General features: G+C 34.1%; 1 protein-coding gene across 3 annotated transcripts in view; it reads right to left on the bottom strand.

Moving 5' to 3' along the window:
- ZRANB3 (zinc finger RANBP2-type containing 3) overlaps nucleotides 1-26,916 on the bottom strand; it is a 192,053-nt gene that overhangs the window by 57,475 nt on the left and 107,662 nt on the right. For all 3 annotated transcript variants that reach the window (XM_031960015.1, XM_031960014.1, XM_003763827.3), the window contains exons 7-12: nucleotides 24,712-24,883; nucleotides 23,055-23,189; nucleotides 16,565-16,684; nucleotides 14,308-14,427; nucleotides 8,996-9,175; nucleotides 5,164-5,316 (exon numbers count right to left, since the gene is read on the bottom strand). In XM_031960015.1, coding sequence (XP_031815875.1) covers nucleotides 5,164-5,316; nucleotides 8,996-9,175; nucleotides 14,308-14,427; nucleotides 16,565-16,684; nucleotides 23,055-23,189; nucleotides 24,712-24,883 — 880 coding nt within the window. The remainder of the gene's footprint in view (nucleotides 1-5,163; nucleotides 5,317-8,995; nucleotides 9,176-14,307; nucleotides 14,428-16,564; nucleotides 16,685-23,054; nucleotides 23,190-24,711; nucleotides 24,884-26,916) is intronic.

The following is a 26,916-nucleotide window of genomic DNA, read 5'->3' on the forward strand; positions in this document are numbered from 1 at the left end:
TCCATTAAAGATAACCTGGCTATCACATAATTGGCAATAAATTTTTGAAGAAAAGGTTTTTAAGGTTCCTCTTAAAGGTCCAACTATCTTTACAGATGCATCCAAACATAACATTTGTGCTGTATATTCTCATGATTTAACTATAGAGTAGTCAGAACTCCTTTTCAGTCCACTCAGCAGAATGAATTGTATGCAATCATTCTAACTCTAACTCTATTAACCAGGAGATGTTAATATAATATCTGATTCAGCCTATTCAGTAGGTGTGGCACAAAGAATTGCCACCGCCCAAATAAAATTTGTACCTTCTAATATATGTCAGTTCTTTAAGGAACTTTAAGAGCAAGTGAGAAAGCATCCAGGTAAGAGTTATATCTTACATGTCCACTCGCACAGTGAACTTACAAGTCCTATTTTTTATGGAAATTCAAAGGCAGATACCCTTCTAACTATGTTAGCCAATACTCCTTTATTTCAGGCAGCCCAAGAATCTCATTCTAAATATCATTAGGCTGTTCAAACTTTATGTTTACAATTTGGGATAACAAAAGAGGAATGTAGGAGCATAGTAAAAGCCTGTATAGCTTGCCTTCTTTTCCACGCTCCTACACTTCCTCCAGGAAAAAACCTTCGTGGTTTGAGACCCAATGAAATATGGCAAATGGATGCAACCCATTATAAATCTTTTGGGCATCTGTCTTTTTTCCATGTTGTAGTAGACACCTTTGCAGGCTTTACTTTTGCAATACCAGCAGCAAAAGAGACAGCCTGAGTGGTCACTGAATTCCTTATATAAGCTTTTGCAATCATGGCCGTGCGACAAGCAATAAAAATAGAAAATGGACCTCTATACTTTTTAACATTTTGCACACTTTTGTGCACAGTATAAGATTTTACACACCACTGGCATACCCTTTAATCCTCAAGGACAAGCAATCATAAAGAGAGGAGGAGAAACAGAGACATTAAGACACTCCTTCAAAAACAAAAGAATAGGGGAGCCACAGGTAACCCTACAGAACTTCTAAATTTAGCTTTCTATACCATTAATTTTTAAATTTTCAATAAAGATGCACTGGCTCTGGCAGACAGGTTTTATAACCCACTGCAATGGTAGTGTCCAGTGTGAGCAGCTCCACTATCTTTAGATAATTGCCAGGTGATGTGGAGAGATCCAGAAAGTGGTGAATGGAAGGGACCAGAGAGGTTAATTGCTTGGGGTGGGGAAAGGATACTGGTTGTGTCTCTACAGATGGAGAAGGAATCAGATGGGTGCCAATAAGCCGTATTCGCCTTGTCCATTGGAGAGAGACAGAAAAAGAGAAAAAAACTCAAAACAGGGGAAGACCTAAGAAACATCTGACACTGAAAGAGCATGGCTGATAATAGGACTGTTACAGAACTTCAAAACCAGCAGGAATCATTGGATTCCTTGAGATATGATAAGACTGATACAGGGCTTCAAAATCTAGAGGAATCATTGGATTCCCTGACACATGAAGCAATAGACAATAGATTAATTTTGGACTATTTCTAGGACTTATGGATATGTATAATTTCTCATGTTGTTTGTTACATCACTACTAGCCTGCTATATTACTATGTGCTTGTGTAATATCTCCCATGTTGATGGATTTATGTATACCTGTTCAAGTGAGACCCTTCAGAAACCCACTAATCTGGTTCGACTCCCCATTTCCCTTTGGTGTTTTCATATCCCTTTCTGAGAAGTCAGGCAGGGTGTAATCACCTCATTTTTTGGTGTTTTTACTCCCTTTTCTGAGAAATCAGGGAGGGTGTGATCACCTCCTTTTTGGGGTTCTCACCTCCCTGAGAAGTCAGGAAAGGTGGGACCACCTATGTTCTAAAACAAATGAAAGTGGGAGATGTAAAGGGCAGGAACTTTGAAGAAATATACTTAAGGCTCAATATGACTGATTTAGTCCTACAAGGTATTAACTCAGTGAAAATGATAAGACAATGGCTATCTAGTTTAGCATGTGTGCTCTTTAGTTCAGTATAACTGATTTAATCTTATAACAAATAATGGTTCTCTAGTGATATAATGATTGGTTATACTAAGTATATGTAATTGTAATAGAGCATATAACTGGGACAAACTCATCTAGAGACAGACAGGAAGAAGACAGAGGACTGGAGGCTGGAGCTGGCTGGTCTATCCTCCTGCTTCTCTCACTGAGACCAAGGTCCATCTGAAGGGCCTCCAGAAAGCTAGCTGAGGCCCAGGCTAGGAGACAGACTATAAAGGAGACAATAAAGACTTTTGGACTTTATCCCTGGCTATTCTCGTGGTGATTACTCTGCTGAAAAGAAGGCTGGTCTCAAGACCTCCAGAAAACTAACCAGAATATTACAATTTCAGAAGGAAGAAAACTCAAAGACTTGAGCCTAAGCATATAAATCAACAGGGAAAATGGTAACAGCAGAAAGTAATATTTCTTTATTAATATAGATAGTGGAAAGTGCTGCCTCATTTTGAAAATTATTGCAAGTAGCTATGATTTCAATACAGATAGGAGGGAAGAGTTTTTTTATTTTGTTTTTTGCTGAGGCAATTGGGAACAGATCTAGTAAAGAAGTTAATGAACAAATACTACAGCAAAAGAAAAATTGCTCAATACTGGACAAAATATAATCCCTGTGAAATTTGAGGAGACCAAAGAATTACAACAAGCCGTTTCAGAATGGATTAAAAGAGAAATAAGAAAGGGCAGCTAGTTGGTACAGTGGATAGAGCACCAGCCCTTAAATCAGTAGGACCTGAGTTCAAATCTGGATTCAGGCACTTAATACTTCCTAACTGTGTGATCCTGGGCAAATCACTTAACCTCCCCCCAGAAAGCAAAAAAAAAAAAAAAGAAGAGGGATAGAGAGAAAAATAAGAATGATGAAAGTGTAATGAATGGCCTATACAGCAGAAATAATTGTGTAGAATAGAAAAGCTTGGATCTATCTTACATGTTTCAAATAAGAAACAAAGGAGAGGACAACTTATTGGAATTTATTTACAGAGAAGTGAAGGACAATCTTGAAAAAAGAAAAGCAAAAAGCAATAATTTTAAAAAGAAAACATGATTTCAGTTCAAGCAAAACAAACTGATCTTGCAGACAGAATGTGTAGAGACAACTGAAGAATTATACATCTAGAAGAAAACAAGTCAAAAAACTTGATAATGATACAAGAAAATTTCAGAACAAAGAAAAAGATATATCAATTTAAAAAGGCATAGTGTGAATCAAAAAAACAACAACAAAACAAAACAAAAAAAACCCCAAAAACCATCCACAGCTGAAAACTCTAAAACACATGGCTAAAGTTAACAATTCAATTTCGAAATATCTTTGGGAAGCTGTGTAGAGGAGTAAGCAGCTAGAATCAGGTGATTAATTTAGGATGTAAAATTCTGTAACACCAAACAAAATGCATTGATTCTTTTAATTACTTAAACTGAACTAGCAATTCAGTTTGGGCACAGTCTTATTGTTTATAATTAACTTTTGATATTTTATATTAGAATTCGCCATCTGAAGTGGATTTCTTTGACAAAGAGACCTAACTCAGTTTCAATTGATCAATGATGGACAGAAGCAGCTACACCCAAAGAAAGAACCCTAGGAAATAAATGTAAACTATTTGCATTTTTGTTTTTTTTCCTGGGTTATTTCTACCTTCTGAAACCAATTCTCCCTGTGCAACAAGAGAACTGTTCGGTTCTGCACACATATATTGTATCTAGGATATACTGTAACATATTTAACATATATAGGACTGCTTCCCATCTAGGAGAGGGGGTGGAGGGAGAGAGGAGAAAAATCGGAACAGAAGTGAGTACAAGGGATAATGCTGTAAAAAATTACCCTGGCATGGGTTCAATAAAAAGTTATTATTAAAAAAAAAAAAAAGAATTCACCATCTTTGATGATTATTCAAATAACGATTTTCTGAACATAAAAACTGATGATCCCTTGCTTACAATTTCCATTCTTGGCCAAACAGCTGCACTGCTGCCTTAGCCTACTACATCTTGATTTTCTGTGATTATTTCCTTACAACTTACTTGGTAGAATGACCAAGTGGGACTCAGCGTCCTATACCATTTCCTTGACTATCAAATTATTACGTCTAATGAATATGCTTTCTACTAAATAAAATCTGGAAATAGAGTCGGATTCTACACAATTTTAGTGACCTCAGTTTGAAATACATTACTAAAATTGAGAGTGATAATTTAGGGTCAAAGTGCTGACTGAGGTAGAGTGGGGAGAGGAAGACTGTAGATCAAAAAATTCCTAAAATAAAAATTTGAAATTTTGAAGACAACTGAAGGAAATTAAAACCATTTCTATAATGAAAAATTAATACATGTAGAAATTATTTTTAGGTACAATTTTGTTTTTTAATATTTCAGCAAGAAAGTAGCTGGTAGTTTTAAATTTTATCACAGAACCTTGAGCTGCTGCCAATAGAACATAGGGTTTCATGGAACACAGTTTGGGGAAAATGATTTAAGTAAATAACAGTGGTATTTGAGAGCTGTCTTTCTTGGCAAGTTGATGAGTTCCTTCCATACCAACATACATTTTTGGCATTATTTGTTTCTTTTTATCAACTATTTGAAGCCTCTTCAACAATTAGGTGGCACAATGGAAAGAGAATTGGGCTTGGAGCCAGGAATACTTATCTTTCTTAGTTCAACTCTCGCCTCAAACACTTACTAACTGTGTGACCCTGGGCAAGTCACTTAGTCCTGTTTGCCTTTGTTTCCTTATATAAGCTGGAGAAGGAAATGAAAAACTACTCCAGTATCTTTGCTAAGAAAATCTCAAATTGAATCTCGAAGTTGATTAAATTTCTTTATTAATATAGATAGTGGAAAGTGCTGCCTCATTTTGAAAATTATTGCAAGTAGCTATGATTTCAATACAGATGGGAGGGAAGAGTTTTTTTGTTTTTTGGGGTTTTTTTTGGTGAGACAATTGGGGTTAAATGACTTGACCAGGGTCACACAGCTTGGAAGTCTTAAGGTGTCTGAGACCAAATTTGAACTCAGGTCCTTCTGATTTCAGGGCTGGTGCTCTATCCACTGTGCCACCTAGCTGCCCCTAGAGGGAAAAGTTTTTAAAAATATCAGGTAATCTTACATGGGTGAACAGAACTTCATTTTTGATTTCTTCAAAACTTTCATTAGGAGTCCAAACTTCAGCAAATTTCAGGAAATCCCATTTTTCTTTGTCACCTTCTTCCGCTTCTAGTTTCTCTTTCCTACCATTTAATGTACTACCAGTAACAATGGCCTGTAGGATTGAAAAACAGATGAGTTTTTTCAGTTTAACATCTAATTTTAGCTCTGAAAGTTGATGAAATTTTACACTTAATCAGACACTGTAAACTATGAAAGATTTCTTTGTGTTTTAATGTTAATAACACAATCTGCAAAATTTTTCAAAATAATCAAAATACCTACTCATGTTATCTATAGTTGATAAATAAAAGGTCTCAGAGAACATTTTTTTTAAAAATAAATTTCTTTAGGAACATTTGGAGGAGGATTCTGGGAAGATTTTAGAGAAGGTTGGTAAATGTCAAGTTTTCCAGATTTCCCCCACATATAGAATAAATTTGTGACTTAAGGTGAACACACAGTGGCGAAAAATCAAGAAGACTTGGGGCAGACAGGGGTCTTATTGGTAAAACCTAAGATCTGCAGAAAGTCCCTAGCCAATCTCTGTGTGAAGTGCAAATTCCTCTGGGGTAGTTCTATGGAAACTTCAAGTCCCAGGGGAGCCCTGGGACTATCTAGGTCTGGCTGAAGCCTCAGCACAAACCACAGGAACTTTCTCCTCTTGGACAACTCGTGGAGTCAGGGATCTGAGTGTTGGAAGGATGAGTAAACCTCAGCTGATTAGGAATGCCAGGCCCAGCTGTGCTGCTGAGGGTCAGGTGAGAAGGAACCAGCACACCCATTGAGTACAGAGGAAGGTGGACAGGGATTGTGCTGGCTGCGGGCACTTGCTGGAGAGTGGAGCTCTTGGTCTGGGATTCCTGATCAGAGGAGAAAGCTGAAGGGAAGCTAAAGGCACATCCCCCACTCCAGGATTAAAGGAACATACACTAATACCTCTTATTAAAAAATATGAACCAAAAAAGAAGAAAGAACTCAACCACAGAAATTTACTATATTAAATGAAAAAAAAGGACATTCAATGAACTTGCAAATTTTCAGGAATTTCTGAGGAACTCAACATGGATAAATTGTTTGTGGGTTTTTTTTTTTTAATGGGAAATTTATACCATGTTTAAAATTTACATCAACAATAGGGTAGCTCAAAAGAAAGATTGGGGCAAAGTTAAGGTAAAAATAGTACTTATGTTGGACAAATGAGGTGCAGAAGAAGAATAGACATAAAGGCATTAGAGGGGGGAAGTAGAGTTCATAGTTCTGAGAACCTACTCACATTGGGAACGGGTTAAATAGGCAACATTACATGAAGGGTATAACACCCTCCAAAATCTATAAAGAAATAAAAGGAAAAGGATGGGTGGGGAGGGAAGCAGATAAGGAAGAAATCCATGGGTGGGGTAAGGTTAAGTAATAGCAAGACAAGTTAAGGAGCAGAATTAAAGCAAAAGTCAACAGGGATAAGAAAGATATGTGTATATGTAGGTATATGTCTATATCTACATATGTATATATAAATATATCTTTTCTTAACTATAGATTGCATGGGGATGGTAGGGGGGGTGAAAGGGGAAAGAAAAGAATAAAGTAAAAAAGATATGCAGCAAGAGAACAAAAGAATAATTTACAACAAGGTAAAGAAAAGATGGACCCTCATGAATGTAATGACTTTTAATATATATATATAGTTTCTTTTACTGGTAATTTGCTGTTATATATTTTGAATCCTCCCTGATGTTCTGCTGGGCACATGACAATATTGTCTTTTATTCTCTTATTTCTTTTCTAGTTTTTCTTTTTTATTATTCTGTGTTTTTTTAAATAAAATAATTTTTTAAAAAAAGAATTAAAAAATTCTCATACTATTCTGTTTGAGGTCTAAATAATCTATTTGGGGTGTTTTTGAGTGTTTGCACTCTTATCTTCAACAATCTATAATTTCCACAGTCTGGACACTTCCCCAGAATGCTGCTCTGAACATATTTAGGCTTTCTTATATTGGGTCAAAAAATCTCCATCACATGATTTGCTTGCACTCTATAGAAGAGTTTCTTCCACTTAATTAGACTGAACTCTGGACAATAAATATGTATAGATCTCTACTTAAAGTTTTTCCAGCCTAAGAGGACTTGTTATCTCTAAGCTGAGATCATCTGAAGAGGATTCCAGTGGAGATCTATATATTTGAAAAAGTGCCATAACTAATTTCTGTGCGGTTACTAAAGAACTCTATTATTAAATCTAATACTTTTTCCTCTAGCTTTTTATGCAGCTTTTCACACCGTTGACCAAGCTTTCTCATTCTGGATACTTCCTCTTCCTTTGGCTTATGTGGCACATCCCTTGGATATGTCAAATAAGAAACTGATTACATTTCTCCTAAAACCTGTTCCTCTTCCAAATTTTTCTATTTTTATTGAGGCTAAAATTTCTAGTTAATCAGAGTTCTTTTCTTTTCTTCAACACCCCAAACCAATCATTAGTCTTACATACCTAACATCTGCCACCCCTATTCCCTTTTTTCAAAGCTGCTATCTTTCTTCAAACTTTCATATTGTCTTGCTTGGATTACTTCAAGAACTTCCTAACTGATTTATATATTTATGTTTCTCTCCTTTCAATCTATCCTCCATAATTCCCAAATTGTTATTCCTAAAATATAGACTTGATCACATTATCCCTTTACAAAAAAAAAAGATTCTAAATCCTCTATAGTTATTTTCTTTCTTAAATTATCACATATATGCTTATCTACTTACAATTTCTATGTATGCTGCATATATATTATTTGTACAGAGTTGTCCATATATTATTTCTGCATTGTCTGTGAGCTTTCTGAGAACAGGGATCATGTTTTTTGCTGTTCTTTGCCAGGAAAAGAAAGGAGTAAGTATTTACATAGTACCTATTTTATGCCATGTACTGTGCTAAGCACTTTACAAATATTATCTCATCTTATCCTCACAACAACTCTGAAAAAAAAGTAGGTATTGTTATTAGTGAAGGTCTAGCTAGTGAGGATCTGGGGCATATTTGAACCCAATCTTTCACACTCCAGGGCCAGTGCCTACTGCCTGGTACATATTAAATGTTTAAGAAATGTTTGTTGACTGATACCCTATATATGTCAATGTCAAGGACCTCTGACTTTGGTGATCAAAAAACTCTCCACAAATGCAAATCCCTTTCCATCTATAAATTATAATCTATAATCAAGTTCAGAAATATTCAGTGGCTTCATCATCCAGCAAATGTAGGAGATATGATGTAAACCTTGGTAATACTGATTCCAATACAGATCCATAGGTCCAGGCCATGCTGACTCCTAATTTTTAGATATGAAGGGATTAGCAAATGTGTGCTGGATTAGACTGGATTAGGAGAAGGAGCATCAGGCTAATTCAACTGGGATGATTCCCTCCCTGCAATTCAAGAAAAAGGCATGAAGTTACTGGTGTACATGCTGATCTTTATCTCAAATGAGAGGTAGAGAACAAAGAAACAAGAACTCTGTCAAAAGAAAGGGAGGAACTCAGAGAGGAGCTTAAAAGCCTCTGCTGTGGTACTGAAAGAATCTCAATGGAGGATGGGATATAGCAACCTCACTACAGGCAGCTGTATGCTAATAAGTCAAGAATTCAGAGTGTGTTATACTTCCAGAGAACATTTTTTTAACTCCACACCTAGTTATAATTTTTAAAAGTTTCCTATTCATGAAGAAAAAAATTATATTTATACCTAAGTTGTATGTAATAACTTAGGTAACAAAATAAATTTTAACTTAGTTGATTTACCTTGCGGTTCAACATCCCCCACATCAGAGAGTCCAGTGTTCCATTTGCAATAAGATAGTGGACATTTATAGAACTACTCTGTCCAATTCGGTGAGCACGGTCTTCTGCTTGCTTTATGTGTCCTGGATCCCAATATAACTCAGCAAATATGACATGATTTGCTGCAGTAAAAGTTAAACCCTAAGCAATAGAAGCAAAAGAAATGGTGATATTATTATAGCTAAAATACAAGCATACTATATAGAAATGGCAAAAACATCTGGAAGGAAATCAACATTGCTCAGTATCCCAAAAAAAAATAGCACAAAATTTTAAATTATATTGTTTGAATGAAAGGTTTATAGAATAAAATTTTGACTTTTAGTTTAAGCATCATAAGGAATATACAAAATGAATTTTAAACATTGCACAGGATATACAAAATCAATTAAAAGCTTTCAGAGACTTCACCAAATTTTACAGGTACTTTACTAAGAATCTCTTTATGTTTGAATACTTCCAGTGAGGAACAACTTATTACCTTCTAAAGCAGCTGATTCTACTTTTGGATAACTTCTCTATAATTTCCATACCCAATTCTCCTAATTTTTCTGGGGCCAAGACCAGCCAGTTCAAATACTCTTCCACATCAAAGTTCTTCAAATCCTTTGAAGTTTTTGTAATACATCTACTCCCAAGTCTTCTCTTTAGACTACACCTCTCTATGTTCTTTAAGCATTCATTGTTTGGCATGAGAGCAAAGCCCTGAACTACCCTGAGTATCTTTCTTTAGATATTTTTCAACTTGTCAATGATATTCCTAAAATAATTAACAAAGCCTGGCTGCTTCTTTGGCTGCTATATCTCACTGTTAATCCATGTTGAGTTTTGATTCCATGAAAACTCACAGATTTATCTAGCTGTTACTCTTATACATATAAACTGGATTTTGTTTTTCCTTTTTAACCTGACTGTAAGAATTCAGATTTGTCTTCATTAAATTTCATTTTGTTAGATTTGGCTCATAGTTCCAGTCCACCAAAATCTGTTGAGGTTCTGATTCTGTAATCCATCACAGAAGCAATCCCTCTCAATTTGGTGTTGTGTACAAATTTATTTGGCCTGTCAAAATGTATAATTATTACTTGTTCTGGGCAAATGGAAAAATGATTAGAACATAAAAAGTAAATTGCACACAATTATCTAATACTAAAATTTCTTATCAAGATTTTTAATGACATTACACATAAATGTCGTGTGTGTATGTATAAAAATAATATATACATTATCTATTTATCTACCTATCTATCTATCCATTCCAGACCTTTGATTTCACTGATATGAGGAATTCATGCTGAGAAATTGCCTATACCAATGAAGTCTGGCAGCTTCTCTGTAATTCTTAAGAACTGCTTAAGGTACTGAGAAGTTTAATATGCCCAGGCTCAATACAGCCTGTGGGGATCAGAAGGAAGAATTGAATCTAATTTTCCTATTTTTTGAAGGCAGCTCTCTATCTGCTCTATTATGCTGCCTCCCATCTATAAATTTCCTTTTTATGACTATAATGGGGTTTTACTGCATGCTCAGATTACTTACGGGGCAGACTTCCACGTGAGAGATGCTATTCTGCCTTAGCCTATCATGTAGCTAGAGGCAGTCTCTTTTCTGTTTGCTGCATGGCTAGAACCATCTTTAAATCTACCTGACTAAAGCAGTTAGTTCTCTTGCAAGTGGTATCCAGAAGTGAGAGTCTTATTCAATCACAGTGGGGTTATCATGCAGTTAGGTAGAAGAAAATGGCTTCCTTTCCCTCATACTAGACAAGATAGCTCTGAGAAATGACCTTGGAGTTTTGGTCTTATTTTTTTTTTTCTTTTCAGTTCTAGGTAGAGAATGTCTAGTTCCCAAACCCTGAAGGTTGAGTCATGGGAGGCCTGAAGATGCCAGGTCAGATGTTACACCTGACCTAGCAACCTGAGAAGCAAAGATCTCAGGAGGTAAGCCCATGGGGACTTTGGACTATAGATCTGGTTATACAGAAACTGAGCAAAACTGTGAACCTAATCCTTCTGCCACCTCTGGGTCAGGGCGAGGTATAAGTGAGATTATAAGTAATGCTACTAGCCAGGCTGGGACTCTTTTAAAGTCAGAGTTAGACAGCAAGTATGATGAGAATTATGATCAATCTATACCATTAACCAGCATAGGTATAGAGAAAGAAGATCAACAAGTCCTAAGATTAGAATTATTTTCTAGTAGTTTTGTTAATTTTGATGATCTTAAAAAAAAGAACAGAGTAAAAGAATGACATATTAGATAGGGAAGGAAAAGAAAAATCATGGGAAATAATCTCACATAATCAGAATATGCAAGTAAACATCTACAGGTATAAGAAGGAAGGAAGGCAGGAAGTGGCTGGCAATTAAACCTTATTTGAAGCTGAAATGGAAGAATTTATAGAGACATACAGATAGGTAAAGAAATAAATTTCACTTAACAAACAAATGAAAAAGAAAGTAAATAATGGAGAAGGGGGAATTAGAGGTAGATTAAGAAAAATAAGCAACCAATTACATACAAAAATATTTAAAGCTCTTTTGGAGATCACCAAGAATTGGAATCTAAAAGAGTGTTCACCAACTGAGGAATGGCTAAACAAATCATGTTACATAAATGTTACATATTGTACTATAATAAATAATGAAGAAGATGGTCTCAGAGAAACCTGGAGAGACTGGTTATGACCTGATGTAGAGGAAAGTGAATAAGTCCAGGAGAACAAAATGACAATAATACTGAAAAGGCAAACAACTTTGAAAAACTTAAGAATTCTGATCAGTATAATGACCTTCTAGAACTCCCAAGGACTAATGGTGAAACTAGCTACCTAACTCCTGATAGGGGGGAAAGACCCAGAATTAAGAATGAGACTTTATGTGGGAGGGAAACATGGCAGATCTTAAAAAAAGTTTTTTTAAAAAAGAACATATTTGATAGATTTACTATTATTTTTCATAAACATCCATAACCAATCCTGTTCTTACAATCCTTGGTGTTTCTTTTTTTGTAGCATGAGGATTCAAAGGAGCTACAAAGAAAAAAGGCACCTTTTCTATTGAAAAGATTAAATTGATTTTGTATCATTTTTTCATTGATCCTATTTACAATTAATTGATTTTTGCCCTATAACAGCTTAAGTCATAGTTCCCTGTCTCTGAATTTAGTTCAGAATTTAGCTGGCTTATAATGGATTAAGTTTAGAAATACCATTCTCTTGATAACCACTGTTCTATTCTTGCCCCAAAGAATTTTGCTGACCAAGGGAGGTGCAACTTGCCATAAAGGGAAATTGAGCCTAATGTCTTAATACCACCAAACTATCCTTTAAAGATGTCTGGTTTGTTATCTAAATAATACTGGACAATGATCTTGTGGGTGGATTCAAGAAATGAAAACTTCTTAGTCACAAGAATTAAGCAAGGGAATTGATGCTCATTCTCAACTTCAAGCCAATGCTTCTGTTTCCCAAGCCTCAACTATGTAACCAATCATGTTTCTATCAACCCCATGATGAAACCTACATTGTTCTGTATTCACTAAAACCTATAAAAGGAGAGCTTTTCTTTTGCTTGAGGTTTTTGGTTGGAAACTGAGGCAATCACTGAGCCTCTTATTTTTAGGATTTGTACCTTGTGAATAAAATAGTATTTTGGAGAAAACTTCATCCACATTTCTTTAATTTCACTTGCAACACTGGTACAGGGTTTACCCTACTATTAGAGTTTTGCTATTATGCTCTTTAACTGGAGATATAACCATTTCATAACTGTACTTCCAAATGTAGAATTACTATGTGTATTATATTTTATCTATCTTAAAGAGATGAGCAAGGTCACATACACACACATGATTCTACACATCTTTAAACTTTCATAATTTACTAATTGCTAACCCCAAATCAAAAGATGTACAATGACTTTTCCCATAGCTATTAATAATAATCTTGTTTTTATGATATTGTTGACCTTTTAAAAATACAATATGAATATTAGCAACAACTACTGAAACTTATACTCTTTAAGCCTTTCAATTTGCTAAAACAACTCTGAGATACCACTACAAACCTCTCAGATTGGCTAACATGACAGGAAAAGATAATGACGAATGTTGGAGGAGATGTGGGAAAACTGGGACACTGATACATTGTTGGTAGAATTGTGAACGGATCCAACCATTCTGGAGAGCAGTTTGGAACTATGTTCAAAAAGTTATCAAACTGTGCATACCCTTTGATCTAACAGTATTACTACTGGGCTTATATCCCAAAGAGATATTAAAGAAGGGAAAGGGACCTATATGTGCAAAAATGTTTGTGGCAGCCCTGTTTGTAGTGGCTAGAAACTGGAAACTGAATAGATGCCCATCAACTGGAGAATGGCTGAATAAACTGTGGTATATGAATGTTATGGAATATTATTGTTCTGTAAGAAATGACCAGCAGGATGAATACAGAGAGGTTTGGAGAGACCTACATGAACTGATGCTCAGTGAAATGAGCAGAACCAGGAGATCAATATACACTTCAACAACAATAATATATGATGATCAACTCTGATGGACGTGGCTCTCTTCAATAATGAAATGATACAAACCAGTTCCAATTGTTCAGTAATGAAAAGAATCAGCTACACCCAGAGAGAGAACTACAGGAAATAAGTGTGAACCACAACATAGTATTTCCATTCTTTCTCTTATTGTTTGCATTTTTGTTTTCCTCCTCAGGTTTTTTTTTCCTTCTTTCTAGATCTAATTTCTCTTGTGTAGTAAGATAACTGTATAAATATGCACATATATAGTATTTAACATATACTTTAACATTTTTAACATGTATTAGACTACCTGCTATTTAAGGGAGGGGTTGGGAGGAAGGAAGAGAAAAGTGGGAACAGAAGGTTTTGCAAGGGTCAATGTTGAAAAATTACCTACGCATATGTTTTGTAAATAAAAAGCTATAATAATAATAATTTTTTAAAAAGACTTTCAATTTGCTCAGATATCCATCATTTTACTTGTCTCTTCACTAAACCTCTGTGTTTCAGATAGTGTATATAGGGCATCATTTCCATTTTACAAATGAGAGAATTAAAGGTGAGAAAGGTTAAATGACTTGCAAAAAATATATAAAACTGGTAGATGATGGAGGCAGAATTCAAGTCTGACTTTAAGTCTAATCTTCTTTCATGGATTTGACATTATTGTTTGCAGCTAAAGAGTTGCAGTTAGTTATTCTCCATTGTTAAAAGTTCCCTTACTTCCACATTTTGTCTTACCTGGCCAGCAGCTTGAATGCTTAGGATAGCCACCCGAGTCTCAGGATCCTTCTGAAACTGATTGACCAGATATACTCTTTCTGAAGAAGGAACACTTCCATCTATTCTAATATAACGAGCCTAAGATTTACAAGAAAAACAGTAAAGTAAGGGCAAGTTCTATATGTAGAAGGAAAAAAAAAGAGGTTTACCTTGAAATAGAGGAAATAAAGCCAGACTATATCCATACAACGTCCAACATATTGAGATTTAGCAACTAAAATGTTGAAGTTTGAGAGTATTGGACCCCAAAGATATATTAGGGTTGTTGCAAGTTATTGCAAAAGAATTTGTAAGCTTAAATATCTTCCAAAGCAAGGTACAAAGGTTTTACTATGCTGATAAGATCAAGCAAAATTAAAAAATAAGTTAGCAAAGAACAAAAGGACCACTGAAGGCTGAGATGATCCTCTTAGTATCTGCCTCCAGGACCTGCCTGCCTTCGGAGTATTATAATCCTATCAGTGCTTGGGACTCCACCCACAGTCCCCCTTTAGCTAAATCTCTCATTATAAAGAGAGCCAAACTAAAATCCTCTCTTTGCAGAGGTTCCAAACATGCCAGCTATACCATGCTTGGCATCCCAAGGAGCCTTTGTCCACTGGAATACTCTTTCCAGTGCTATCCTCTCTTTACCCTCACTTATTTCCCTAACCAGACTTTTAACCTTACTTTCAATATCCATAATAACCTCTTTTATCAATCTAGGTTTTCAGGTCTGTAAATTCCTTTACAGAGAGCCTCTGTGCCGTCAGAAGGGAGTCTCCAAAACTTCCTACCCTTGGGCCGAATCCTAAGGGGTTACAGGGGAGACAAACCCTGAATCTGCCACTAGACCTCATTTAAACTCCTTGACCACCAGAAATCCTAATTTCATTTTAATTCCCCAAATTTAAGCTTCATTACCACTGTTTAGCAAAGTATCTACCAGACATACAGTAAGCACTTAATATATGTGTGACTCTCTCCTATCCCTTCTTCTATAGTTAATCTGCCTTTATACAGGTCTACACTTTAGCTATAGTCCCTTCCAGTGCTCCTTATTGATGAGGAACTTGAGTAGCTAGATGGGTATGGACAGACATTACTTGAAAGCAGGGAAGAGCACAAATAGGATTACAAGTGAACCTTTTGGTTCTGATTAGGCCTTTTGTTCTTTAAGTAGACTTTATTAAAGCCCCACTCCAGGCAGAGGTTTCTGGTAGAATTCTTAGCTGAATAACAAAATCTCTATAACTCTACTATTAACATATCCAAACAGAAAGCCAAGTTATAATGTGAACTCCCCAAGGTTATATTTCCCCTAAAAGACTTATTCTACTGTAATTTCTTGACTAATTTTTTTAGGGTGCCAAATCTTTAAATCCCATTTAGCATTTAGCATAGCAATCAATTCCACCTCATGGAATCTTCCTCCTGGTTATCTCTAGGTAACTTGTCTTCCCCCTTGTTAATGACTAAAACCTTCCTTACTAAAAATCCTTATGGATTTAGTCTGTTTTTAGCAGCATAATAAAATCTTTACCCCTTAATTTGGAAGGGGTCTAAGCCTACAAATTATTTTAAGACAACCAATGATACCAGTCTACAATCCCAATATACTTTTGGGGTATCACTCCCCATACCCCAACAATTGTAGGTAACTCAATTTGGTGGTTCTGTTTGGGAAGAGTCTAACTGTAATCCTGTAATCCCAATACCTACACCTTATATTTCAAAGCACAAGTCCACTGGTGTGGCTAATATCTTCTACAACGCATAACCCTCTCTACAACTTGGTAGGCAATTTGAGGAATGGTTGTAGCTAAACAATTTACTGTAATATGCTTAGCCTGGTGACAAACTTCTGAGAACCTTTTTCGGACCTTTTCTTTGTATCCATCACAATTAACTGCATCATACTTTTTCAATATGATAAGGTCTTCTTCTTACTAGACTATAAAAGCTCCTGAAGGATTGAGATGGTAATATTCTCCTTTTTATTTAAAGTACAACCCTGTACATAGTTATTCAATAAATGTTAGATGAATTGAATTAAAAGAGAATGAATTCAATGATGTGAAATTGTCAACAAGCAATATAAAAATAATGTAATTAAAAGGGACTAAATTCTAGTGATCACGGATCTTCTCTAGAAGATAAATTGAAAAAAACTATTATTCATAAATAATGTGCATTAAAAGAATGTAAAAAAAGTTTATATGAAAATTAAACATACCTTGCTTTCTATAGCTGCTTCTGTACAAGCTTGGAGCATACTTAAATGATGAGCAAAAACTAGAAATTTAAGCGAATCATTCTGAAGCATCATTTTAATATAGTCCTTTACTGCTCCTGCCTAAATGCAAAAATCATATAATTAATCTCATAAAAATTGTTACAAAGAAAATCCAGCCATGTTTTCTCAGACACATGAAAAATCTCTTGAGAAGTTAGAGATATCTTAAGAATTAATTTATGTGAATTTTATTATTGTTTTATGCTCTTATTTAGCCTTTAAATAGCACTGAGAAATGTAATGTTTGCACACATAATATAGATCAATGCTTTAAGGGCCATGTTGGTACAATTCTTCAGAGAAACATGCCTACTATATAAATAACATTAAGGAAATTACACATTTTTAACTATGAGAAAATCAATTCAGACAGAAAATTATTGTGAAATTTTAAGTGGAGAAACCCAATAATTTTTGAAAGCTGACAGTTTAACACTTCCTAACTGTGTGACCTTGGGCAAGTCACTTAACCCAAATTGCCTCAGCCAACAAACAAACAAATAAATAATAAATAAAGGAGAAATCAAGAACTTGAATAGAATGAGCCACTCAAGACTGAAAATCAAATATAAAACATGACAGTGAACTGTAGGCCATACTTGTAATTTCAATTTTATCTGAGACCACAACTAAATTAAATTATAGAAATGTTATTTTGCTTTATAGAATGACCAATTGTAAATATCTAAATATAATTTTTGTACTATTTTTATCTATGCCTTAAACAAAAGAATGTTTAAAAGTTGAGAAGGAATGTAAAATATAGAACCTTCCAAAAGATCTACATGAGATTTTATGACTCTTGTGAAGTGCTATTTATCATCAAATAAAATGTATTAAATGATTTCTTGCTGTTAGGCTTTGTGCACAAGGGTAATTTATTCCAACTTTTTGGAAACTCATTTTCTAAAACTAATAATCTCAACATAAATATATAGTGATATGTAAATGAAAGTAGACTGGATCTGGAGTACTAGGTTCAGTTCCGGGAATTGCATTTTTCATTTTAGGAAGAGAAGTGATAAAACTGAATGGTATTTTGAAAATCAATAGGCCTGAATAATTTTCAGAGAAAAGGCCAAATTTTGGAACAGTTTTGGTTTAGAGAAATAACAAAGTTCACAGCAAGAGAGCCTAAGAAGTAAAAAAAAAAAAAAAAAAAAAAAAAAAAAGTAGAAAAAACTTTTAAAAGCAAACTTGGAGTAACATTTTCAGAAGTTAAGTACTTGAAATAATAGCTACCTTATAATACTTAGCTAATTGTTATCTCAATTATAATGATTAATCAGAATGACAGGGTTGAAACTAGGTTTAAAAAAAAAAGGAAAATGATAAAAAGAATTAAAATGAGTATGTGCAAATTACATTACAAATATTTCAATACCTTGAGCTTATTCATGTGATCACTGGTCACAACTCATCCACCTTTTATCTTGGCAAACTCTTGCTTGGTCCTCCCATAAATCCTCTGGCAGGAAGTTTTTTCCAAGTCTCTTCACATTGAAGTGAGTGGGGTAAATAATGAAGGATGCCATGACATGCAAGTGAATTGGACTTAAGTGAGGGAGGGCTGGGCAAGGTCACCTGCCTCACTTTCCCGTCCAGAACCATCTGGGTGCAATGGCCAAAAATAGATCAGGACCATGTAGTCATGTCTCTACCATGTCATATTAAAAACGAGGTTTCTGATTCAGGAAGAAGACTTGGATAACTGAATGTGATAAATAATTTCCCAAATGCAACCCAGTCCAGCTCTCTTCCACCTATTTATTCTAGACTTATTTTACAGTGCTCAAGATATATGTACTAATGAATCAGATTAGGGACCAAGTAACTTTATATAGTGCTTTAGAATTTATAATGTGCTTTTCAAAAATCTCATTTGATTTTCATGACAACTTTGGAAGGTTAACACTATTATTATTCTCATTTTACAGAGGAAAAAACTAGGACTGAGAGACATTAAGTGCCTTGTCTAGGGTCCCATGGCTAGGAAATGTCTAAAGCCATCCTCTCTGATAGTAACACTATCTAACTAGGGAACACAAATCTTTCTGTTTTATACCTTATTTGATATTAATAGATTATGTTAAGAAAATTATATCTGTTGTTGAGTTTGTTAAATAACCTTTTATTACTATATATATATATATATATATACACATACATACATACATACAGGATACATCATGGAAGAAAGCAGTAAAAGTAACATCCTGTAATACCAAATGAAATGTTTTCTTTAATGAGTATCAAAGAATTAGCACAATGAGAGCTTGTATTCTTGGTACCTTTCAGTCAATTCGATATGTTTTGACAGTTGGAAAATAAATGGTTACTGATATGAAAGTCATTTTTAATCAACTATTTATACAACAACAACTTATCTAAGCAAAACTATAAAACACCACCAAATTAGAGGAGTTAATAAGAAGACAATGGTATGCAATTAAAAACAAGTTCATTGTGACCTATAAACAAGCTATTAATTAATACAAAAAGAGGCAGCATAATACAATGGAGAGAGAGAGTCATATTTGAAGAGCTCAAGTCTTGATTGACAAATACTACCTATGTGATACTGGCCAAATTACTAAACCTATAAGCTCTCAGGCAAATCTCTGAGACTCCAAGTTACAGGTGCCAATCAGTATCAGTGAAGATTTTCTATTCTACAAATTTCCTTTGCTAATAATAGCAGGTGTTGAGACAAAATTAAAATGTTTGTAAAAAATTAATAAAGAAATGAACACCATTTCCTAGGGAAGTTACCCAAGTTACCAAAAAAAAAAAAAAAAAAAAGAATCTAAAGGAGCCTCTAAACTTTCTCAGTCAGCCAATACTTAAATTCCTTCTTACAAAGAAATGGAAATTGGGGGCAAAGATGGTTCAGACTACTGACTTGTTTCCAAATCTTACAATGGAAGATGGCAAATAAGTAAAAGGAATATTGCTTAAGAAAATGGCAAAAAAGAAACAGAATTGAAAACAAATCTTAAGAAGGTCTAGTTTATAAGTCAAATAAAGCTTTTCATCTCAAAGTATTTATAAAAGAAATGTCTGTGAGGAAGATATACAAATATAAGTAGAATAACATATCAATGTCATTAAAGAACATATTTTCATCAAGAGAGTGAGAGGGAATCTAACATCTTAGATTAAAGTTACATATGAACAATAGTTATGTTAAAGTAATATATGAAAAGTAGAAGTGGTATTTAGGAAGATGAAATTGGGAAGAAGGGTAGACACCAAGCTGAGAACAAACCAAGGAATGCCACAGTGGAGGTAACATAACTCAGGAAATACTGAAGAGTGTTTTTACAAGATTTGAGAAAAAGATGACATTAATACTATCAAAAAAATCGACAGAGAGAATACCAGTACTTTCTCATCTTAATATAAATGATTTACACCTATATATAGGCTTACTCTCTAGAATCACAACTAATGAAGATACAGAAAAGAAAGTTCTTGCTATCATAGTTCTTGGCATTGTCAAAGGATTCAACATTAGAAACTGTTGGAATTTTATCAGTAGAAATGACATTTTAGAAAATGTATTACCATCTTTTTTGTTCCTGTACCCTATGGATTATGGGACCTCTCCATCTAACTCATAGCTAACACCTTCTGTATGTACTGGCTCCCTTAATGGATTATGATCTTAGGACCTAATTTGTATCCCTAGTACTTAGCACAGTACCTTGCACAAAGTAAACTTAAATACTTTTTCATTCATTCATGCCTTTATTCACCTATTCATATATTCATTTAAATGATTTTCTACAACAAATTATATTCTTTACATTTTGACAACTCAAGTGAAAAATTCAGAAAATATAAGATATTGCTGTAGCTATCATTTTTTAATCTCAAGGAAATATTTGACTTGGTAAAGCAAAATTCAGTCTTAAAGATGCTTTCCCAACTAGAAACTTCATAGATAGATATATAGATTGACAAACAGATGAATGGCAGATAGATAAATGAAAGACATACACACATATAAATACATATACCATGTATGTGTGTGTGTATGTATGTTAAGATCACACTCCCAAAATAAGCCTATTCAATGACAGGTTTATTTATTAATACCAAGAGAAATACAGAATAGGGTGATGTATACTTGTCAGTTTTCCCATTGCTGTAGATCTCTTCTTGAGCAAAGTCCAAATGAAAGAGGTGTTCTGGTTAATCAAGAGATTAGTCTATCAATCAATATGAACAAAACCATATGGATAGAAATGCCCATTGTTCTAACTATGACAAGCACCCTTGTAAGGATAGTTCATTGAGTCACTCAATCACTACAAAATATGAAAAGGGCACAGTAGATGAACGATAAGCTTGCTCTAGAATTGAAAAAAAAAAAAAAAGAGCAGACAGGATTCAATTCAATTCAATGTTATGTTTTTAATGTTCCCAAACTTTTTCCAAGGGGAAAGACCCATATTTTTGATGCAAATATCCTCTTAGTGTTTTCTTTGGTTGCAAATCTTTTATCATGATCATCTCTAAATAATTTAAGTTTTAGCTGATGTAAAGGTCAATGAAGAGACCCATAGTTAAGCACAAGAAAACTGCAATATATTGGTGATCTTCACTCAAATAAGTGGTTTCAGAGGTATCACTAAGAAAATATATGATGGAAAAAGAAAGTTGGTTGAACATCTCATGTGAGTAAGAAATAACAAGTAGAGAAGTTGAGGGCTCTGCTAGTTGGTGCCTTTGAAATATAAGGACCTAGAGGATGGATTTTTCACATAATGAGTATGATTTATGTAAATAAACTATGGAAGAACAAAAGGAGTGGGGTGAGGAAAGGGAATGAGGATAGCTTGGGTCCTTTTTAAAATGATTAAATAGTAGTTGATAAAGAAAAAGACTCAGAGGACTTAATTGACTATGATTTGAAAGCAAAATTGAGTAGCCAAAAGAGCTTATATGATCTTTCACATTGGTATGGAATCTGTGATTTTATTTGCATAGGGAAACACGAATGAGGATACTCCTTTTAATGCAGATAAAAAAACAGTTCTGCAACTTAGTCTCTCAGAGTTGTCTGGAGTATTGAGAGTTTTAGTCTTTGTAAATAGAGGCAAGATTAGAATATGACTCTGTGCTGGAAGTCTATGTGATCTTGGATTGAATTAAAAGAAACATAGAGGTCAGAACATGGTGAGTTATAATTCCATTGTGATCTGTAATGGTAAATCCATATCTGTCATAGTATGTGTCATTTTAAGTACTCTACCATAATAAAGAGAGACTGAAAAGTTAGACTCCATTCTGAAGGGGAGACCAATGTAATATATAAAACTTGAAATCACAATTTGTATACTGAATAATCAAAGGTATCAGAACTTTTTACCTTGGAGAGTACATAAAAGTTGTTTTCAACTACTTCAAAGATTGTCACAAAGAAGAAAAATTAGACATTCTGCATAGTTAAGGTGGAGAAAAACTAAAATAAACAAATGTAAATTACAAGGAAGACAGAATTCACTTCAAAACCAAAGAAGATATTGCCAACTAGGTTAGCTAAAAATTAAATGGGCTTCCCATATGAAGTAATCATTACAAGTTGGATAATGTCCTCCTTGGCATTTTTATAAGAAGAATTAATACTTAGGTAAGAGTTATACAAGCTAAAATGACATCTTACACCTTTTCTATCACTGGATTTCTGTGACATTCTGTGATTTATTTAAAGTTATAAATTCTAGTATGAAGAGGAAAAAAAAATCCCAATGTCCTAATGTAGAAGGCAGCCATGTGCAGTGCCAAGTCAGAAGACTTGGACTCAATTGCCAGCTTGACTCAATATTGTAATGCTGCAGAAATCACTTCACAACTCTCAATCTCACTTTTCTCATTTGTGAAAGAAGGAAGAACTAGATCAGAGGTGTCAAACTCAAGGCCAGCAAAACAACTAAGTGAATCTCAAACCACATTAACATGTAATTGGGAAATGATTAACAAAATAAATAAAAATAAGATGCAACAAAGATACTATTCGTTTGTGGTTTTCCATTATAAGGCTGGACCAGCTGATCTCTAATCTAAGGTAACTGCAGGCCTATGATTGTATTTTATAATCATAACTTGTAGATTTACAATAAAAAATTGAGAAGGTATACATACACACATAAAGAAATATATCTCTCTATATATGAAACTGAAGACAAAGAATGGCTACTTTTAAATAAATAAATAAAGATAAAATAAAAACACCAGTATGGAAGATAATAGGGTTTGTGTAAGGTTCAGCATGAATGGATGGGAAAAGCTAATACGTAGGGGTGAAGTGATCCAGAAGAATGATGTAGGGGGCAGTCTTAAAAATAAGATGTTAAATTAATAAAATCATTTAAAAAATCTTTATTGAGAAGAAAATAGAATTACACAGAAATTTAAATAATACCTTAGCAATAGCTGTTTGTTTAAACATACGGGTCATCAACCCCATGGCTTGAAAAAAGTGGCTACCCGTCTCAGTGGAACCTGAATGTGGAGCCCTTATTAATTTCTCCCACTCTTCAAAGCTAGTATTCAATTCCTATGTGGGAGGAAAGAACAATGTTTAGAAATACAGCATAAAGGGCAGAACAATTAATGTAACTGTGAATCATGTCCTACTTTTTTCTGCTACAGAAAGGTACACAGAGAAGAGAAAATTCCCAAAGATACCAGCCTGCTCATACAAAAACGTCAATGCAGAGGTAGGTCAGTCACATGTTCCTACCAATTATAGAAACCAATGACAAGCTGTGGGTGAAAATAAAGCACTTTGCTAACATCATAAATCAAACACAAAGAGCTTTCTCTTAAGGAGAAACAATTTGCAAAGCAAGAAGAAAAAAATCTAATTATATAAGGAAGGAGGGCATAGAAAAAATATATGATAATGAGTTACTTTTACAGCAAGACAGTTTTATTTAAACAGGCATAAAGACTTGGAGAATGTTACCTAATTTTTTTTTTTAAATGCAGTAGATTCAGATATTGACTTTCTTCAGTTGTATTTTTTTTTTTTTTTACAGAGTTGGAATAACTGAATATAAAGTCACTTTATTCTTATTTTAGAAAGAATGTTGGAAAAATGTTTGGCATAAATCTACTGAGATTGGAAGATGATGCAGTTTCTGTCAAAAAGCCTCTTATGTAAGCACAGATATAAGCAGATTTAACGATATGAAAACTAAATTCTTCAGAAGTAAGTGCATATGAGGTTCCAGTGTAATTTATTTTTGGTTTTCTAGTGTGATGATTAGCACATTTCAGAGGGTGATAATAGAGCTAAAAGCAGATTTCTGGGATAGAACTATACCCAAATTATACAAATAGATAGTGGGCCACCCTGTCCTCAAAAATCTCCAGAGAAGACTCTACAACCACCATAAATAATTAATTTTAGTCTTTCATAAATGCTTTAAGAAAATAAATCTTTCCATAATGTTAAAGATAAATATTTCTCGCTAGAATGTTAGTTATTTCATTCTGTCATCAGAGGAAAAAGAAAGATTATTTATCACTATTTATACAATGATTTCCCATATGTTAAAAGCTGCAATTATGTTTTTTTTTTTCAGTCTTCAGGTATCAAAAGACACAAAAACAGCTAATTTTCCTTAATTTAGTACTCTTTAAACTCATATGGCCTTGAAACATTTCTTAGTATGACAAAATTCAGGAATACTGGCCCAGAGAGCATAGAATGCACCAGGATAAAGTTTGGAGATGAATATTTTAGAGTAAAATGGTAGATTTCAGCCCAGAGTTACATATGAAAAAATTCAGTATGAAATATTTTTAGAATACACAACTTCATGTTTAATAATTTAGTGTTTCAATGATAGTTACAATATTGAAATATTCTCGTGGAGCATCTATTCACTTTGAATAGCAGAATTCTACTATACAATGTAGTCTGGGAAATAATGCCCTAACTAATCCCAAGTTGCTTCAGGTAAGCAACTTTTTATATCAGCAAATATTTTTTTAAAATACATGTTTTGCAATAACTATTATTTTTAGAAATAACTTTGGAAATTATTTTTAAACAAGTAAGGAATCCTCACCTTAGCTGCTACAGATGGAAGATCAAATGGAATACGCTGTCTAATTTTAGGGGGTAGTTGTGTTAAAACTTCAGTTTTTAATCTCCTTATCATTATATTACTTAATAGCTGATGAAGTTCATTTAGATTTGATGCACCTCTACAGTCCCATTGAGCTCTTTTACCAAAATACCTGAAAAAAATGAAGGAAGCATGTCTTAAAGAACTGATTTAAAGTAGAATTATTTTCATAATGAAGGGCTAAAATTTCTTCACAACTATCTCTCAATACAATGTAGTTAAAAGTATCACATCCTTCTCAATGCTATGTCAAATATTTATACTTTACTAGTTATAAGGAAACAAGAGTTGCAAATTCTTCTTCTGAATTAGCTCTCATATAAGTCCTTATCTCTTTCCCCGTCATTGTCCTGATCCTAAATAAAGCCTGAACTGCTACCATGGCTTTCAAACTCTGCTTTGATCCATTAAACACAAAGCTACTATATTCTACAATTCTAATAATTTTACTCCATTGCTCAAAAACTGAGAAAAATGTCTTCTTCTGTTAACCAAGTCTCTCTGTAAGTTGGATCTAAGTGAACTTTCCAGATGTATTTCACATGCCTCCTTCTAATACTAGCTAAACTGGACTCTTTGCTATCTTGTGAATCAGTGCTCCATTTTCTCATTATGCTGCTTTTTGCTTGGACCTTAAATGTTCTTTTTCTTTCTATAGCATTAAAATCATCCACCTTAACATCCTATACAATAACTGCAAGATTACGTGTTAATCAATTATGATAGACTTAACTCTTCTTAGCAATATAGTGATCTAAGACTATTCTAATAGACTTGACATGGAAAATGCCATCTATATCCAGAGATATAGATGGAGACTGAATGAGGGTCAAAGAATACTATTTTTTCCTATTTGTTTGGTTTTTCTTCCTCATGGTTTTTCCCTTTCGTTCAGATTTTTCTTTCACAACATGACTAATAACAGAAATATGTTTTAAATAATTGTACATATATAACATATCAAATTGCTTGCTATCTTGGATGAGGGAAGATAAAGACTGAAGGCAGAAAAGAAAATTTGGAATTCAAACTCTTGCAAAAATGAATGTTGAAAACAACATAAAATTGAAAAAAATATATTATCAAGAAGGGGAAAAAAAAGACCCAGCTTAAATACTAGCTTTTCCATGGAGACCTATATAATCCCTCTATCCTCTATAAACTTGATAGTGATTTTTTCTTCATTTGTACCTTTACAAATCCTTCAATACACAGGTCCCTGCCCTTCAGTTTAAGAATGTTTTGTTACATGTACTATTTTTAAAAATAAGGTTTGTTTGTTCACTTTGCTTTTCATATGCCCACATTTTATTCAATGGCTTCCTTTGTGGACAGGGAGAGCATTAATTATTATGTGGCTTGCTCAAAGCAAGTTCATTGCATGTGTGTTCAGTGTCTATTGGCTTTAGGAAAAATTTTTTCAGCTCAGTTCAGCTAAGTGTAGTATACAAAGGAAACATAACCAAAGAATGAGGGTAAAAATTCATGCTGATTCTCCATTAATTACTTTTTATGAGGAGACCATTGTTCTAGGCCAAGGTGAAGATAAAAAGTCTGGAGCAATCAATCAATAAACATTTATTTAAAATCTATTATGTGGGGGCAGCTAGGTGGTACAGTGGATACACTAGCCCTGAAGTTAGGAGGACTTGAGTTCAAAGGTAGCCTCAGAAACTGAATACTTCCTAGCTGTGTGACCCTGGGTAAGTCACTTAACCCCAATTGCCTCAGGGGAAAAAAAAAAAGAACCTATTATGTGCTAAGTCCTGTGTTTGGTACTGAACACATCCAGAGTAAAAAAATGGAATAGCCTTTGCACTCAAGGGGCTGACATGCTATTGGGGAGACAATATACATATGTAAGTATTTCCAATTCAGTATGTTTAATAGGCAATTAATGATGTGAGACTGGGGGGGGGGGTGTGGGGAAGAGAAGTGGAAGAATGAGAAAATAAGTTAAAATTAGCTGATTATATCTGAGAATCAACTGTAGAAGGAAAATTGAGCCCAAGGAAGCTAAAATCACTAAGTGAAATGCTGTAAAGAAAGAGAAGACCACCATAGTTAGTGGAACAATAAGATAAGTATACTATGTTATCAGCTATTAATATAATGATCAGGAGTGAAAAATACCATAAAAATCTA

The sequence above is a fragment of the Sarcophilus harrisii genome, chromosome 3 (genome assembly GCF_902635505.1).
Source record: "Sarcophilus harrisii chromosome 3, mSarHar1.11, whole genome shotgun sequence".
Classification (NCBI taxonomy): Eukaryota; Metazoa; Chordata; class Mammalia; order Dasyuromorphia; family Dasyuridae; genus Sarcophilus; species Sarcophilus harrisii.